The sequence below is a fragment of the Cydia strobilella genome, chromosome 23 (genome assembly GCF_947568885.1).
Source record: "Cydia strobilella chromosome 23, ilCydStro3.1, whole genome shotgun sequence".
NCBI lineage: Eukaryota > Metazoa > Arthropoda > Insecta > Lepidoptera > Tortricidae > Cydia > Cydia strobilella.
The window spans coordinates 4398990-4418485 of record NC_086063.1 but is presented as its reverse complement, the minus strand read 5'-3'; the positions used below and the strand labels follow the sequence as shown (position 1 = coordinate 4418485).

At 36.0% G+C, this 19496-nt stretch overlaps 2 protein-coding genes across 2 annotated transcripts in view; one reads left to right on the top strand and one right to left on the bottom strand.

Moving 5' to 3' along the window:
- Positions 1-7385, bottom strand: part of LOC134751841 (calpain-B) — a 37041-nt gene extending 29656 nt beyond the window's left edge. Inside the window, exons 1-2 of the mRNA XM_063687345.1 lie at positions 7313-7385; positions 3581-3839 (exon numbers count right to left, since the gene is read on the bottom strand). Of these exons, the coding sequence (XP_063543415.1) occupies positions 3581-3769 (189 nt within the window). The 5' untranslated portion in view covers positions 3770-3839; positions 7313-7385. The remainder of the gene's footprint in view (positions 1-3580; positions 3840-7312) is intronic.
- Positions 7386-15162: 7777 nt separating this feature from the next.
- Positions 15163-16136, top strand: LOC134751712 (60S ribosome subunit biogenesis protein NIP7 homolog). Its single transcript, XM_063687157.1, has 3 exons — positions 15163-15303; positions 15423-15715; positions 15924-16136. Exons 1-3 carry the CDS (start codon positions 15248-15250, stop codon positions 16115-16117), a joined length of 543 nt encoding a protein of 180 aa, XP_063543227.1. The 5' UTR covers positions 15163-15247; the 3' UTR covers positions 16118-16136.
- The last annotated feature ends 3360 nt before the right edge of the window (positions 16137-19496 follow it).

Below are 19496 nucleotides of genomic sequence, written 5' to 3'. Positions count from 1 at the left end.
ACAATTACAAACAATTTAAGTTTTCGAGTGGCGTAAGAAATTCTTTTAAAAAACAGTTAAATTATCCATTCTTTGAGGTAAGCCTAGTTCCAATTCCAAGATAATTTTTTCTGAATTGGAACTTGGAAGGGTTCGGCAAACGGTAAGTATATAGTAAGTACCTAAGTAAATATCCTTTATTGTGTACCAAGTTAAAAAAACCGGACAAATGCGAGTCGGACTCGCCCACCGAGTGTTCCGTACATTATACACCATCTGTGAAACTTTCAACTGTCTAGCTATCACGGTTGATGAGATACAGCCTGCTGACATCTTAATACTCTATCAAATAATATGAACTCGACACCGGAAAACCTTACAAGAAATTGTCAAATGGTAAAACCTTGAGCCATATTGCCTTTGTTGTTTAGAGTAAACTAATTGCCTTAGCTACTACAGTAGAGGCAGTCACAAAATTGACCTACAGATGCGCAGTACAAACACCAGCATAGGCCACATTTCTGACTACGCATTTTAATATGAGCCTAGGGGTCAAACTATACTAGATAGGATCTGTCAAATAATTACAAATCATTTGGTAAACAGACAGTGCCCGACCGATTGGCGTGGTAAGAACGGTGGTGAAGAAGATTGAAACAAAAGGTCGTACCTTTATATGAAACGCATATGAAGATACGACTTTGTTTAGCGCATGTATAATCGTAAAAATATGACGTCAAGATAAAACCAATTTAGCCGCTCGATTCAAGTACCTTCTTGTCTTCTGTGGGTTTATCCTCGTCAATATAATGGAATATCATTTACTCAATTGAATGCGTTGCATAAAATAGGATGCCATTGGCGCTGCGGCGAAAGCATTTCTTTCACTATTCAGAAGTCTTTTACTATTCAGTAGCAGTAGTATGAAATGAAACACATTATCCTGCTCCTGCTGCAAACGATGCACCATATTGATGCAAGATGAGATGATTATGAGATTTATGAGCCAAATCACTTGTTTTCAGTCACTGGCGCGATATGTTTTGAAGAATTATTAAATATTAGTATGTCTCACAACATTTTAAATTCGACAAACAGAATTTATTTATCTCACCAAAATTATGTTAAAAAAAAAAAATGCATTTATTTCAGACGAATAAGTGTCCATAGTTTGTTAGTACCAAAAAATACTTAAAAATAATACTTAAATAACTATATTAGTACCTAAACCTAAGTGAAGCGAGGACCAGTGCCTGATTGGGCCACTCTCCCACCTCCCCGCAACCTAATGTTGATAACCTAATGTTGATTTATAATATTTGTTGTGTCTTCAATTCTAAATAACAAATAACATGAAATAATACAAGTTGATTTTTTCACGTTTAATACGATTTCCCGTTAAAACGCTTTTTTTGTGCTCTATATAATTTATATTTACGCTACGCCTCCTGGATGGGTCTTTCCAAATAGATAGGAAATGGATAGGTCTACATAGGTATTTAAATCATGACTGGATCGGTTTCTTTAGGCAAGCGTAATATAATATGTACATAAAATAAAATATCTTCTTTTGGCTTCGCCATAGTCGGATAAAAGGCATTCGCTTAGTCATTGTCGCTGACTACTAAAATTACGATTATGATTAAGACCGCGGGCACAGATCCGCGAGTCGTTTGAAAAGTTATCATTGTCACTATCAGTTTTAAGGCCATGATCTAAGGAGTGTACTGTGAAGGTTAATACGACTTCAACAATATCAGAGATTTAACCAGGAAAATACCTTAAAACTAGTGGTCTGGGTCAAAAAAATATCATCTTTAGTTTTTTCTGGAGAGGTGTGTTTGTTGCAAATTGTACTTTTTTGGAAACAATTATTCCGCAAGTCCAAAAAAAACGTGCCGCATGTCAATTTTTTTTTAAACTTCCCTTAGCATAGGTAGAGACGCTGCAGTGAGCTCGACAGGAAACGAGATGAGCTTAAGGCTCGGCCGCCAACCTCGATTTGCTACAACTATGTAGGTGGTGCGCTGACGTGCCCAAAATGTGCTCAAGTATTTAGCAAGACGATAGGGTACGTGAGCCACCTAAGGGCGCACCAGAGAGCGGATCAGCTACACGCTAATAACGCGAATTAAAAATTGCCTACTCCAGAGCACACAGTCGCTGTGGCCGAAATCGGTCAAGAGAGCATCATCAGGGTAGGATATGCGAGGGTGCGACCTATGGACACTTGACTTCTATTGACCGGGATATAGACCGTTAATACCTTTTGTATTGTTTTACAAGTCTAGTGAAATTAACTGTGAATCATTCAAAACTCCTATGGACACTTGTACGATTTTGTTAGTCACATACTGTTATCGACTTCTGTAGGCCGAGCACATGATTGGCGCGACAGTATCTCGCCGCGAGATAGACTACCCGTATTTTACTAACTGTATGAATTGAAGGGGGACGGGTAGTCTATGTCGCGGCTAGATACTCTAACGCCAATCATGTGCTAGCCCGGCAGATCTTCTGAAAGTACAGTGCACTCTGTTATCCGTAGTTCCACATGAATTGGTCCAGGCCGGTAGGTATAATCTGGCTGTGAACTTGACAATAAAAGAAGACAGATCACAATGTCAACAAACTGAGTGGGTGGGTCAAGACTAAGGTCGGAGACATGTACCGCCTTATTGAACATGTTTGATTGCATAATTAAATACTTAGCTGCCCACACAAAGTTCATCTAATGATTGGGCCCAAAAAATAGGCGCTGGTGCTAAAATGCTTATTATATATACCTATATCATAATCAATGGAATAGTTGCAATAGAGGAAAATCAAATTCACGTATAAATGTATTGAAATGTCTTTGCTAGTGCTACTTCTGGCACTAGCAAAGACTCAACTAGACTCAACTAACAAAAGCAGTTAAAAGTTGATTCCTAGTGTCGCGAGTTAGAGTCTCGCCCGAGGTAATGAGTTTTTCAGGTTTTTCGTTAGGCCAGGATCACACTTGTAAGTTTTACTTAGGCCTGAATTACACTTGTAAGTTTTACTTACGTAAGTAGGGACAAAGCTATTTGCTAGAATGAGATAACGATAGTCATATCTCATTCTGTAGTATAGCTGTGTCCCTACTTACGTAAGTAAAACTTACAAGTGTAACTCAGGCCTTACGTAAGAAGGGGCACAGCTATACTACAGAATGAGATATGAATATCGTTATCTCATTCTAGTAAATAGCTTTGTCCCTACTTACGTAAGTAAAACTTACAAGTGTAATCCTGGCCTTATTAAAAACATATTGTTTAAAATTATTGTAGGCAATTTGGCAAACAATATACGACTTTACTAATATAGTTGGTCAAACCAAATTGGCAGCAAATAAGAAGAAAAAAAACTATACTCATCCTTTTCTTTCGGGTGCTAGTACTAGTGTAAGATAAAGATAGTATGATTCTCTCTGTCTATGTTTGAAATGAGACAGTCCTTTGACCAACGACCTTTGACAAACTATGCCTAACAGGTTTTTACAGGATCGTCATAGATAAAGTAAATTTACCGTAATAATCTATTTACTCTATGGCCTTTAAAAAAAAGTTTATTTACATACCACTTTATAATTCTTGATACTTGGCAAGAACCTCTTCTGCTCCACCTCCTTCTTCTGGAACACCTCATTGATGATGTTCCCCAGGGCCTGAGCTCCATATTGGAGCAAAGCCTGTCCCCCCTGGTTCAGTAGTTGCCGCCCCGCGCCTTGTATAAGCGCGCCAAAATCTCCGCCATTCTGACCCGCCATTTCGATGGCGAGGTCTTTTTACGTGCACACTTCACTTTAGTTGCGTTTAGTATTCGCTACGACATTTTTGCTATAGAAAAAAGGTATAGTTTTTGTTTTTTGACACTAGAAATGTAAATTTTCCTGTTGTGCTTGTTGTTTTAATTGAACAAAATAATTATAGTCAGGCCTGCTAAGTATGTCTCGTAATTGTAAATTATAAAGAAACTGAAAAGTAGGTTATATGTCTACTTTTTTTCTTCAGCTTTGGGGTACCAAACCAGGACAAATGTGGTGGGCGAATCCGACTTGCACTTGTCCGATTTATTCACTCACAGTTAGCTGGCCCAACTACAAATTTTCCTATTGTGCCCTCTTACTAATATTAGTAACTGAATAATATATTTTATCAGTTCACCTAGTATTAACACATCATTTTTTATTGCACCTTTTCGCGAAAAAGTCCTATTTTTTTTAAATTATATTAGACACTATTCACACGCACGTCAGATAAATGTGAGAACACTACTAATATAAGAAGCTGTGGGCATGCTCAATGACCGTGATGTTGATTATGATTACAGGTTCTAGTCATGACATCATGAGTGAGGTGTGCTAATTGTGTATCCGTAAATTTGTTAAAAGACCATTTGTTAATGTTACATCAAGCATTGTTATATTGGTTATTGATTACTGTAAATATGTCTGGGAACAAGTTTTATTGTAACTTGTATGTATACAAATGTATGATTAATTTGCTATGTCTATATTTTAAAGCTATGATGCCTATGAGTCCTATGACACACAAGGAAGTTGTAATTAGGACTTTAAATAGGGAATATTACGCGAAACTGCGTAGAGGGCGCCACTACCACAATCTGAGGGTCTATAGCGAAACAAGAAAATCGAAATTTCGTTATCTAACATCTCTGTCACTCTTGCATATTCGAGCGATAAAGAGGCAGATAGCGAAATTTCGGATTCGCGTTCCCCAGTAGGTCCTGTGTAAACAAACCGCCTTGATGAATCAATGTCATATTTTATTATCTCTGAAAACTTGTCGAAAACCTGTTAAAGGTACAGTATGTATAAGTTACTCTATGGTTTACTAAAAAGGTTAACTTAGTACTGCACTCTGGTGGCAGAACATTGCAGTAATATCCCCTATTGAGGCACACTTTAATCTTTATTTTTCAACACGAATCATTCGGTAATTACTCTAGCCGTGTACTTTGTCTCGGGGCACGGTAGTGCCCCCGCCAAGTCGAGCAAAACAAAGAGGCACGGCCGTACCATCATTTTCTCGATCTATATTTTAGGGTCCGCAGTCAAAGGGTAAAAACGGGACCCTATTACTTAGACTCCACTGTCCGTCTGTCACCAGGCTGTATCTCATAAACCGTGATAGCTAGACAGTTGAAATTTTCACAAATGATGTATTTCTGTTGCCGCTATAACAACAAATACTAAAAACAGAATAAAATAAATATTTAAGTGGGGCTCCCATACAACAAACGTGATTTATTTTGCCGTTTCTTGCGTAATGGTACGGAAACCTTCGTGCGCGAGTCCGACTCGCACTTGGCCGGTTTTTTATCGTTCATTACACCATGTAATAGAGATAAGATAAAAAGGAATTAGAACATGAGTAAGTTTGTCATTACTGTCTATCAAGTGTCCAACACTTATCTTACTTGATCCCAAAGACATTGATAAAATTATAGCATTACTCGTGTTTAAAAAATGATTTATTCAAATATCAACCTTATTTTCAGGCATAAAGGTAAAAAATTGTTAAACTGTTTTTTTCCTTCTACAGGAGGAAACTGTAAATAAATAAACAATCTGAATAAGCCACAAGGCCAGTGTTAGTTTCCTTTTTATACTAGACTATGTAGTCAAGGAATTTGATTTATCCTCATAAGTCCCTGCATACTTGGTAAAGAGCCACCTGGTGGAGAAACCTAGAGAAGCAATCGCTAAAAATACCAGCAGAGGGCCGACCCCAAATAAATGGGAAGAGGCACGGAGAAAGAAGATACTTGGTAAAAAGCCGCAATAGTTCATACCCATTTTATGAATGTATTGTATTCATAAAGTGGGTTATCAATATCAGTTTTGCAGCTGTGTGTACAAGAACAGCTTTGATTCAAATTCTGAGCTCTTCTAGAAAAATAAAGTTTCAAATTCAAAAGCGCTAAAATTGCCACGGGTCTTAGGATATTTGTCATGTCATGTCAAGTCACAGTAACCATCATTATGACATCACTAGAGATCTGATATTATTGTTACTGTGACAAGGTGAATGAGGAATTTCCTCCTGCAGACGCTTTGGCTGTGGAATGACCTCCCTGCCTAGGTCTTTCCGAGGGGCTACAGTATGGAGCAAAAAAGGAGTGTACAGGTTTTTAAAGGGTTGGCAACGCGCATGTAATATCTCTGGTGTTACAGGCGTCCATAGGCTATGGTGACTGCTTACCATCAGGCGGGCCGTATGCTTGTTTGCCACCGACATGGTATTTAAAAAAAAGTGCAAAATAATACAGTCAGCTGCAGAGAAAAGGTACCAAGCCCCTCTGCATAGAAGTTTGTTTCGTTTTCTGACCTTACATCAATCAAATTCCTTGACCATACATTCCCTAAGTTTGCATTCTGTGTCACTTCATATCTTGTTACAATGACAATCAATAGGAAAGCCACTAGAAATCTTACGTTACTGTCATTGTAACAAGGCATGTCACAGAAATAAAGTTTGTTTGACCACATACCACATAGTCAAGGTTTGAGATATGTTCACAAAGTAGAGTAAAATAGCACCATTATTAATGTTCATTACCATTCCTTAGTTTATGGTTGGGCATAAATAATAGTTAGGTGTGGCTTTGGTTAAAAAAAGTGGCCTAATTTAAAATAGCATGCCAAACATCCATAATACCATAAGCAAATTAGAAAGAATAACATTAAAAACCAATTAGAATATTGTTTACAAATTATAAAAATATGCAACACAATTATAGTAGGTAAGTATACAATACTCATTATGTTAACTAGATGGTAGTTTTTTACCACGGTTTTGTGAGAGAAAGAGTTATTACTTATGTAGGATAGAATAAAAGAAACTTTTCCATCTAGGTTATCCATTACAAGTTTTGATCTTGAAAAGTGGTATATGTATTCAAGTAACGATGGAAGATTAACCTAATAACAGTTCATTAATAGATTAATAACCTTGGGGCATGCTTGGGTGAAGCGAACGGCAGAAATCCATGAAAATTCACCCATACGTTAAATTAGGTCAATAGAACATTATACCGTTTTATACACAATTCATTACACGATACTGCATCCATGATATTGTTCGATTTAGATACGACTACAAATAACTTATTTGCCACAAGATTTAATCGAGTGAGGTCATCAATGTGCAAAATATAAGTAGCAAACAAATTTATTTTGATGCAGGAATGTTAGACACGAACTTTTATAAATATGGAGCACGCACTTTCAATTCAAGCACAACAGGAAAATTGACGCATTTTTAAGTACACAATTAAACCAAGAAACTATTTAATAAACGCAGAAATACCGCGGTTTTGTTTAAAACGACATAATCACAGCACGCACCGAAAAATCTCCGAAGGAAATGAAATGACAGCTGGTTAACCGCTTGAGTTAAGAAGCTTTGTAATGTTGGCACGATAAACTTTATGCATGATTCACATAATTTGGGAGGATTATACGGTAAATTCTTGCCAGTACCAAGAATGACGTAACCCACCGGGTGAGCGAGACATTAAACATGTTTATTTGAGTTTTATTTAGACTTCTGGTTTTATTCAAATAAACTAGTTCTATGAAATTAGTTACGAAGGGTCAGCTGCAGAAATAATATTTTTGATGAGCCTAATTAATTAGTTGTACCGTGGCCATGACATGAATGGAAATGTAGGTAGGTAACCTTTTTTCCGAATGACGAATGAAATGACCTTAAATTAAGGCGGTAATTTACAAAGTGATGTAACTGATTCTAAGGTTAACCGTTCATCAGCGTATCGCAAGTTTTATTTCATGGGATAGGAATAGAAGTTTAATAGTACAAGGCAGCAAAATTACATATTTAACGCGACGACGTAGGTACATTGAATCCTGAACGAAGCGAAGGATTCTATAATATAATCCCGAGAGAAGTGAGTGATATAGGTAGTGTCTTAGAACAGAAAAGTGCCATTGATCCCTCCTAGCAGGAAAGAAAAAGCCCTGCATCATACCCAATAGTTTAAAGATAAACATTTCTGGCAATAAACTGATTTGCCAACATATGTAGTTTAATTTCGCTTAAGCTAAGAATTGTAAAGAAAAGTAATAATTATGAATTGAATATGATAGTTATATAGACCAAGATACCTGCAGCGCTTTCGATAGCATAGACTGTGCAAGTGTTACTTATACATCTATACGTCATAATTTCATAGAAGTTTGACGTTTGAAATAACACTTGCACAGTGTGCTATCAAAATCGCTGCAGAGTTATCTTGGTCTAACTATTATATTTATAAATTATGTTATAAATGATTACTTATCCAAAATAAAATTTAAAACTTTTGTCCCGTATATTGACTTTTATGAAGATATGAGGGGAAGAAGTTTGCGTGGGAGCACAATTAATGAGTAATACGCAGACAAATACCTAATCATAATCACTGGCAAAAACTATAGTGTATACATATGTATTTCATATTTATTTTCTTACTAAATTTAAAAATATTTTAGTAGTCTTTACATGATAGTATGCCTTTTGCGAGATTACAGACTGATCTTCCTTGGTAATAAACCCAGAGATTGCCCAATCTTACGTTATAATTCTTACTCTTCAGAAATTGTACTCCTGATTCATACTATACTACATGATAAAATGGAATTCTTGGCATATTGTAATTTGTGATTCATTCGATAGAATAGAATAAATTTATATAGTCCTTATGCCAAAATTGAAAAAAAAAACACCAAGTCTTGACTTTTCACCCGTTCTATAATTGAAACGGTTATCTGCAGAAACTTTATGAGGAAAAGTATAAATAACTTTCATGCTCTCCCTTCAACGCACATTCCTAGCTCGTGATGTCAGCTTCCCTTTTTTTTAGTTTGATTTACGTTTTATAATAAAAACATTTACTGAGACAGGCGGCCAGATCTTTGATGTATGTCACCACTAATAGATGTATAATATCAGGTTAATGGTTTCTGTCAGTTAATTTCATCAGTCATTCAACAATATTTGCGCAAATATATGATAAGATTGATGCAGTGGGAGGCCATTAAGACCAATTTGAAGGTGAAAAATCCGGTTCATAGCCGTCTATATAATTTTACACGTATACGTGTGAAACGTACAGCCAACAAATCGCCTTTTCATTTTTTATTCAGCTTCAATAAGTTGGGACTGAAGAATAAAATACAAGGCGTTAATAATCCTATAATTAAAATAAATATGAAAAAAAGTCTAATTTTTGTTCAAATAATTAGGTTACATGTGTGAATGTGGAAATTATAGGGAAAATTAAAGCAATTTATACATCAAAAATTAAAACAATAACTGTAATTAAAAAAAAATGAAGGGAAAAAGGAATACGAGCTAAAGATTTTGGGTCAAATCCACATTCAAATGGGGAAGATTTTTTTCGGTCAGTAAATGATTTTTTAGATAAAATTACTGATAAAAATATTATAATATTCGCTAAAATGATAAAAATAATTGAAATTAATATTATTATAATAATTATTTATATTAACAATAATTAAACTTTTTGATTGGAAGTCAAATATAATAAATATATTATATAAATAGTTAATTTCCTCATCAATAAATAGAAACGTAAAGGAATAATCATACTACATCCACAAAATGTCAGTATCAGGCAGCAGCTTCAAATCCAAAGTGGTGGTTTCATATATCTATATATATATATATATGAAATAAATTTACGATAGTCCAGTGTAAATAGCGATTGCCGTACGATAAATAAAGCACTGACTGCTTAACAGGAAAATAGATCAAAATCAAGTGGCTGCTCTGCTATAAAGCAATGTAAGAATCGGAACGATCAGAAGTCCAAGGTAGGTACGTCACAAGGTGACTCAGATAAACATAAGTTGAATGTCCTGAATCATTGAATTGTGAGTAAGAAGATGTTCAACTCAAAACAGGAAATGTAATTTTCAATTTTTTTTTTGAGTTTTGCCCCGGAATCAAATTTTCGAAAATAAGCATTTATTTCATAGAGCTTATCGCATATGTCCTTTGTAGATATAATATCACACAGACCCGGATACCACGCTTCAAACAAAGAAGCAATACGAATTTACGATTTGTTTATTTCATGTAGCCCATGTAGGTTTAACGACATGAGTACACGTATAATAGATATAATAGTTTCGATACCTAGTTGCATATGGTGCCAAATGTTGAGGAAGGGCAGCGAACCGCACAAGAAAAATCTCAGTTTTCTGACAAAAGTTTCCCTGCTGCTGCCTTTTGCCCATTTCTGATATTTAACTCCCCATTCCATAAATCACGATACTTTTACCTAAATTGTTAATTGAAAGTATCCCCAAGAAATACTACAAAAGTTTATACAATACTTGTCATGTTTTTAAATACACATGTATTTTACTTTCCTCGTATTCGAAATTAAAAGCAGTGTTTAATTCGGGTGAAAGGCACCGTTTCAGTCTCGGACTATTGGCGAACTACCTACCTCGAGTCGACAAAAATGAGTGCCTTTCATCCCTTGGTTAACAATCTACTATTTAGGCAGTATTGATCTTATTATCGGGTGACTCGTCTGGACTAGAAAGTCAACGACCGATCTTCAAAACGGCCTTTATATTACGTACGAAAGACGGGCTTAATAATTACTAGACTAATGGCTTAGTGAAATTGCGAACTGCGAGTATTTTCTGCTGATTACTATTCATTATCATCGTTTTAGGAATAAATTCCATATTTTGGTACTTTGCAGTGGGTTGAAAATCGAATGTACGGTTTATGGCTCTATGCCGTTTATTGAGTCTACTCTAAATTGATAAATTAATTGTGAATCTAATTATATGTACATGTATGTATAAATTGGTTTTTATAGCCAAATTTATCCGACGGAACAGATGTTACCAGACCAGATGGTCTGGTACTTTGCTAGTAGAGGGTGTGTTCCATTTTAATAAGAACTCATAGACTGAAACCGCTTGGCTAAATACGTATATAGTTGCAACAGTCATTTGTTTTCATAACGATCATAATCGTAAACACTAGTATGGACGTAATTATGCACTGCAAATAGAAGTATTTAAATCGACGGTGTTTCTACATTAGGTCTTATAGTAAGTACTCACCACCATATTTACGTTAACAGAAGCACAGGCTTCTTCGACGACTTCTGCCACCGCTCCACTCTCGTACTCCTCCGCTGGAAGACTAGGATACAACTTGTCTCCTCCAAGGTTGTACAGCGTCTCATCTTCAAGAGGCAACTTGGGGTATAAACCGCCATTTCCAACAAGAGGTTCAGTACTGCCTTCTCCAGGTGAGCCACCTCTTTCCCCTTTAAGAAATCCTCGCACGGCCGACGCTGCACTGGATCCTCTATGCCAACCCCAACCATTGGCCCGCAAATTCTTCGGGTAGTAATTGATCAAGGACATGTTCACTAGTTCACTAACACTTGCGTCCACACACGTTTCAGTTAATGTTCCTCTCAAAATAAACCCGCACCGTAAGACGCGCGGCTGCCGAATGGAGTCGATGGCGTCTGTTTATTTATGATAGCATTCTGCAAACAAAGAGATTGGCGATATTAGAAAAAAAAGTAAATTTGAATCTTGCAGTAGATACCGCAAACGTGATGCTTAACATTTCATCACTAAAGAGATATGTTTTTGAAATTAATGTGTTCGTTGGAAATTCCAATTTTCTCGCACCTAATTTTAGCAAAAGTGAATCAAAGTCAAGGTGATTGAACTGTAGTAAAGTGGCATTACTCATTCCTTTGTCAAAAAATAAATAGTAATTAAGTAAAGTGCTGGCCTTGGTATTTTGTAGGGCTATAAACTGAATAAATGATTTACTGGTGTAGATGAAACTCTCTAAAAACTTTAGAACATAACTGAAAAGAAATTTTATTTCCATTGGAATTTTGTTGCAAAGATAGTGAGATCGATATTCAAGTTTTTGTTTGTTTGATTTGTTTCTCTAATATCTTTAAATAATGATAACTGTGTCAAGTTCATTCTTACACATTCTACTACTTATGTTATTTGCAATGCGTTATCTTTGTTAGGTTGTCATTCTTAATGACGCGATACTACTTATACATTTCCAATGTGCAATTGTGCATACAGAATGAGTAATATTGTAATTAGGTGTGCACTGTGTATTTATGCAGGTGTAAACTAAACTTGGATTCCATGACTATACTACTGTAGTTTACCTAAGGATTCCGTGATGAATAGCGATGTCTAATTGTGCCATTTTCAATCAAAAGGGTACTTTATTGTCAATAAGGCGCTATTTCCATACAGCTTCAATTTGAAATCAACCTTATTGACAAGCGACAATGTGGTACCTTTTGGTTGAAAATGTCACAATTCTGCATAGATATAACCAAAGTTAGTAGGTTTAGATAGACATTTATAAAATGTTTAGTATGCGTCAAACATGTGTAGTGGGTTATCAAGATTATCATTATCATCATCTTCCTCGCGTTATCCCGGCATTTTGCCACGGCTAATGAGAGCCCGGGGTCCGCTTGGCAACTAATCCCAACAATTGTCGTAGGCGTAACCCAACCCAGAGGGTAAACTAGACCTTATTGGGATTAGTCCGGTTTCCTCACTATGTTTTCCTTCACCGAAAAGCGACTGGTAAATAACAAATGAAATTTCGTACATAAGTTCCGAAAAACTCATTGGCTTTTTCAGGACACTACTGAAAAGGACAGAGCACTCCTTTACATATACTTTTTTTAGCCACTATTATTCCGTAACAATTTTTTCCTATGTATTCGATTTGCATAAGGCTCAATTACTAGGCCAGTTTACGAGGTAAGTTCGCTATTTGGCGCTCCCCAAGGTGTGTGCATGTCGTCATGTGACCTCGACTGACTCGGGGTTTAATTAAATTTATCGTTACTGTTTACTGGGAGTGTCCCTGTCCTGTCACAGGGACATTGCTTATCGAACTTTCTATCTATAGGCTGGACGCTGGACAAAGGCATTTACTACTATACAAAACAACAAATTATTGTTATAATGTTAAATTTATATTATAATGTTTACAAAAAAAAACGTTATTTTAATTCAGTTCTCTCTTAATTCCTCTCACTAGTTAAAACTTAAGAAGTGTCGAAATTATGATCTCAATGAGACTACAAGAAAATCAAAATTCATCCATTTATATTAAAATCTTAAAAGTATATTACAGCTACTTGAAAAGTTTTCTGTGGAAGCGTAGTGGGCCCATAACCTTTTAATTCCTTGAGAACTGTTTTTATTGAAGTCTGTCCAAAATATCAAATTTGAATACAATTCAGTACAAAACATCACCCTGATGACTAGTACCAACAATTTCTTTGGTCATGTAAAATGTATTGTGGGGCAATTAAATGACTATTGTGAATTAAATATTTCATAATGATTTTGCAATATAAACTAGGCTAGAGGAATCTTACTTGTAAGGACTTTGGGTTTTTTTAAAACCCTTAAATAACGTAGGTGGATTGAGAGCCGGGCAGACTCGGGTAATAAAATATTTAATCGGATAAACCTAATAAAATATGCTAATTTCGGTTTCTGTGATCATTTACTGAGTCACAGTTCAACTGGCTTAAACTGTTACAGTCATTACAGTGACTTCATGGAAGTGGCTCATAATTTTAAATGAGTTTATAAGGGAAGGAAAACTTAAGTACTTCCTCTTACGTATCATTTAAACTATTTAAAAATCCTAAAAAATGGCCTCTATTTAACTATAAATTCCGGTTGTTCACATGTCGAGCCCCAAATATATTGTTTTGGATTTCCCGTAAAAATAGCTTTAAAAAATGAGTATTTTTTACTTTAATTACAGTGATTCATATCTTATACGTTTTCGTAGCAGTAAACATCGCATATATCAAGAGCATCAAGTCTCAAGATTCGCAAACTATAAAGCCCGGTCACACGACCTTCATCTTAAAAAGCCAAACATTCCTTAAACAGAGGCTATAATAAATAATCATGGTCGGTAGACTCGGTGGCCTTGTTCAGGTCATTCAGTTTCTTAAAAAAATGGCGCCAAGTCATGATTATTGATTTAAAAGAAAATAAAATAAAGGACTTACACCACACCAGGCTACAAATGTTATATACTGCAAAATAAATAATAATTAAATAAATGTAAATTCAGATTATGCTAAAAAAATGAATGGTTTCCTTTTTTAATATTTTATCATAATAACTAGGTATTCATATTTTGATGTATTTTATAATATTACGTTAAGTGTTATGAATACATAAGTCATTTTATATTACCTACCTACTTGTTCTGATAAACAATTGCATGTTGTGTAGTTTAAATTTATCAATGAGTTGAGTAATTGTTTAGCATGAAGTACGAAGCCATAAATAACAAAAATTTTTTTAAAATAACAGTGCATCTATACTAACTATATAATTTAGAAATAAATAATAAGATCAATACGTGTATTAAACCGCAAAATATATGCATAGTACACCGTGCTTTCAGAAATAACCGGTTATCAAAATAATCTGATATCGGTGATATGTCAAATGGTAGAGTAGAGCATATTTGTTTATTGCGCTATCAAAACTCACAACAGATGTGTCTGTAACATAAATAAATAAGTACAGGCAACCTTATTGTTCTAACGAATACCACGATTACATTGAGAAAGAGTTACAGAACCAAGTTTAAGTCACCATCATGACAATATTGACAATAAAGGGAATAGAATTGCGAAAAAGTAGCAAAAACAACTTACCACTTTTTCTCACAGCAACTGATTATCCAGGGTGAATGTGAATGGGAGTGGGAGTATTTGATTTGCTCCTTTATCTTCCATCCCTTTCACTCTTCTCATTGATGCGAAGTTGCCGCAAATTGTGTTCCGTTCAGAAATAATCATAAGTTTAAGGATTAATCAAATATTTGCTTGTGATTAAAATTATGTATGCAAGGATTCAAGATCTCTTGTTCTGAAACTTAAAATATTGTTTGCCATTTATTAGTTATAATTACTTATAATCGCAATTAAAGTCTGAAAAGATCACTTTGTGTTATGTGTGGTCACTGGTGTTCACAATAGCAATAACTGAACACGGTTTTAGAACGAAAATATAACGTCATTTTGACGTTTCATTCATATCAATCGTATCATTCAGCGGCGAAACGAAATACAAGCACGTGTTTAATTTTAAATATTGTTTATATTGAATTAAAAGTATAAAATGAAGGTTCTATCTGAGGAAAGAATGCGGATATTATTCGAAAAGCTTACAAAATAGTGAGTTACAGTGCATTTAACCAATATCCTTATAAAAATGAACTTTTTTAAACATCGTAACTTTTTTGATGTTTGACATATTTCTATCGTTACAACTTGTGTTTTATCTTTATTTCCAGTATCGGTGTGAACGTAAAGTTGCTCATAGACCGGCCAGACGGCACATATTGCTTTAGAGAGAAGAAAGACCGAGTATATTACATATCAGAGAAGTTACTTCAGCTAGCTCAAACTGTGAAGCCAGATAACCTTATATCCGCTGGGACGTGCTTCGGAAAATTTACAAAGACCAATAAATTTAGACTGCACATCACTGCATTGACATATATTGCGCCATATGCTCCGTTCAAGATTTGGGTGAAGCCGTCTGCAGAACAACAGTTTTTGTATGGGCATCATGTTATTAAAAGTGGTAAGTAAACAATGTATTTCAGTAAAATAAATGGTACATAAAATCTTGAAATAAAACAAATACCCCAACCATAATGACCCCCTTATTCATAAAACTTAGCGACCTCTTACAAAACTGTTAAACTTTTGTCTCTTTCCAACAAACAGAAATGTCAAAATGACAGACAAAACCGGTTAATATATGTGACTAAACTTTAAATCCCTTCCAGGTCTCGGCCGCATAACAGAAAACACACCGAAGCACCAAGGTATAGTAGTATATTCCATGTCAGACATGCCGCTAGGGTTCGGAGTGGCTGCTCGGACCACCGCTGAGTGCAGAAATGCTGATCCTTTAGCCACCATTGCGTTCCACCAGGCTGATATTGGGGAATACATTCGTTCGGAGGATACTTTGACATAGGAATAAATTAATAGTAATATTTTTTTTTGTTTTTAATTAAGACGAAAGGGGACGACTGCCCCGAAACCGCCTTTCCATACAAAGATAGTCCCCATTTTCCACTCTGGATATTAACATTATTGAAAATATTTTTACACAATTTGATGTATTTTAGTCATAGCTATGCCCAAACGCTTCATTTTTTTGTTGTTTTTCATTATTATAAGAGTTAGGAGCATTTAAAAATTCATATGAAACCTGTTTTTAGGCTTCCATACCCAAAGGGTAAAAACGGGACCCTATTACTAAGACTCCACTGTCCGTCTGTCTGTCACCAGTTGAAATTTTCACAGATGATGTATTTCTGTTGCCGCTATAACAACAAATACTAAAAAGTACGGCACCCTCGGTGGGCGAGTCAAACTCGCACTTGTCCAGTTTTTTGCTTCTAACTTATATAATAATTAAAACAAGTGCGAGTCGGACTCGCGCACGAAGGGTTCCGTACCATTACGCAAAAACGGCAAAAAATCACGTTTGTTGTGACTTATGGGAGCCCCACTTAAATATTTATTTTATTCTGTTTTTAGTATTTAAGTAAGTAAGTAAGTAAGTATTTATTTGCAAAGAAGAGATTTGTTGTTATAGCAGCAACAGAAATACATCTGTGAATATTTCAACTGTCTAGCTATCACGGTTTATAAGATACAGCCTGATGACAGACGGACAGACAGATAGCGGAGTCTTAGTAATAGGGTCCCGTTTTTACCCTTTGGGTACGGAAAATTAATACTTGAATAAATATTTAAATTAGCGCCATCTTGCTAAGTTATACTGTATTAAGTGCAACAGGAGCTCCGTGAAAGAGTAAACTGTTGAAATGATTTAAGTTCAATATGGTAATCATAGATGGCGCATTTTAAACAATGCTTATTTATATTATATTATGGATATTTTTCTAGTTTCAGGTACTTTCTAGGACACTACACTACCTAGTCGGCTCATAAGTTCTGTCACTGGCCTTTAAAATTTAAATTTGGAACTCCTAAAACAAAAACCGTTCTGCATTTGAATTTCGAATCTTTATTAAATATTTGAGTAGTATAATTTTGCAATTTTCTGTTTTCTTCAACATGGAGTGGACGCTTAAAGATAGCCGTACCGCAATAATTGCACTATATCGTTGTGGTCACTCGCCGACTAAAATTTTTAAGCTACTTGAAAATTTAAAATTCTCTAAGATTTGTGTATCGTACCATAGAAAGATACAGTGAGGTCTCTAGTTTAAAAGACAAGAAAAGAAGCGGTCGTCCGCGTACAGCTAGGACTCCAGCGGTTGTACAAGCAATTAGGGCACGCATTGCCAGAAATCCCGCTAGGAAACAAAAAGTTATGGCCCTCCAGATGGGTTTGAGCAAAAACACGGTGAAAAGAGTGCTTAATCAAGACCTGAGACTTCGTGCTTATAAACGAAAAACTGGCCATCTTCTCAATGGTCGGCTTAAAGCTTTAAGGCTTAAAAGATCTAAAGCTTTATTGAAGAAGTACGCTAAAAATAAGCACCGTTGTATACTGTTTTCGGACGAGAAAATTTTTGACATAGAAGAAAACTGTAATAAACAAAATGATAGAGTGTACGCTCGCAATAGTAAAGAAGCGTCTAATAGCATTCCCCGTATTCAAAGAGGTCATCACCCTTCATCTGTGATGGTTTGGCTGGGAGTTTCTTATGCGGGCGTCACTAGTATGCATTTTTGTGAGAAAGGAGTAAAAACTAGTGCCAAAGTGTACCAAGACACGGTGTTGACTAATATTGTGAAACCACTATCCCATACGACGTTTCTAAACCAGCATTGGGTTTTCCAGCAGGACTCTGCTCCAGCCCATAAGGCAAAGTCTACACAAGCCTGGCTCGCCTCCAATAAAATCGACTTTATACGGCATGAAGATTGGCCCTCCTCTAGCCCAGATCTTAATCCTTTAGACTATAAAATATGGCAGTATTTAGAGGAAAAGGTGTGCTCAAAACCTCATGCAAATCTAGACTCGCTGAAAAAATCTCTTGCTTACGGCAGTGGCCAATATCGACATGAAAGTGGTGCGTGAATCCATTGACGACTGGCCACGAAGACTTCAAGCCTGTGTAGATAATTATGGCGGTCATTTTGAATAAATGTTATACATTTAGATTCTCTAGTTTATAAGCTTTCAAACGCTGTACAAATTATACGGAATAAACTTAAACTTTTGATTTTATTTTATACTATGTATATGACAGAACTTATGAGCCGACTAGGTATATTACAAAACGCGTTTCTACATTCAAAGTCATAATTTCATAGAAGTTTGACGTTTAAATAACTTTTTTTTTTATACCACGTCGGTGGCAATCAAGCATACGGCCCGCCTGATGGTAAGCAGTTGATTGCACAGTCTGGGCTATCAAAATCGCTGCCGACTTAGCTTGGTCTAACTTTATAATTATCTGCGTTTACGATTCTCGATTGTCATTTCGGCTGCGGCCCCATATGTGATGCGACTCTTTTTTTTTATACCACGTCGGTGGCAATCAAGCATACGGCCCGCCTGATGGTAAGCAGTTACCGTAGCCTATGGACGCCTGCAACACCGGAGATATTACACACGCGTTGCCGACCCTTTAAAAAACTGTACACTCCTTTTTTGAAGAACCCCATACTGTAGCCCCTCGGGAAAACCTCGGCAGGGAGCTCATTCCACAGCCGAAGCGTACGCGGGAGGAAATTCCTCTTAAACCGCACAGTACGCGACCATTTAGGTGCTAGGGTGTGAGGATGAACAGGATGAACTCTAAAATCGCCTCTTATTATTTTTCAACAAACTTATCCCAACTTCCGTTTCAAGATGCGTAAAGTACTAGAAAAAGGAATAAATCTCTATAAGGGCGGTCATAACTTTCGCGGTACGACACAATAGGGACGGTAGAGAAATGTATCATCGCGTCGGGGGCATCGTTTGTCTGTATTATGCGAAAAAAGTCGCTACTTTTATTAACAGGAACGTGGATCATAGACTTCCTTCCCAAGTTGGGCTTAGGGTTTAGGTGAAGATTTTCTTTGGCTTTTTAGTATGGGCAAAGATAGATATAATATCCTCTTTGGTATGGGCATAGGGCGGACACGCTAACAACGATTCGCCGACGGGTTCTTTGGCCGAGTAACGATTGGCAGAATCTCATTACGCATAGGTAATAGTCATTTGCAAGAGTAGTCAATAAGCAGAGCAATTTATACGCATATTTACTATTCGTAGAATAATCATTTGGAAACTGTCATAATTACCCGAGAAACCATTGGTCGAAACACAATAGGTCGAATGTTCATTTAGCATTAATATTGATTAGCACAAAGAGCATATAATC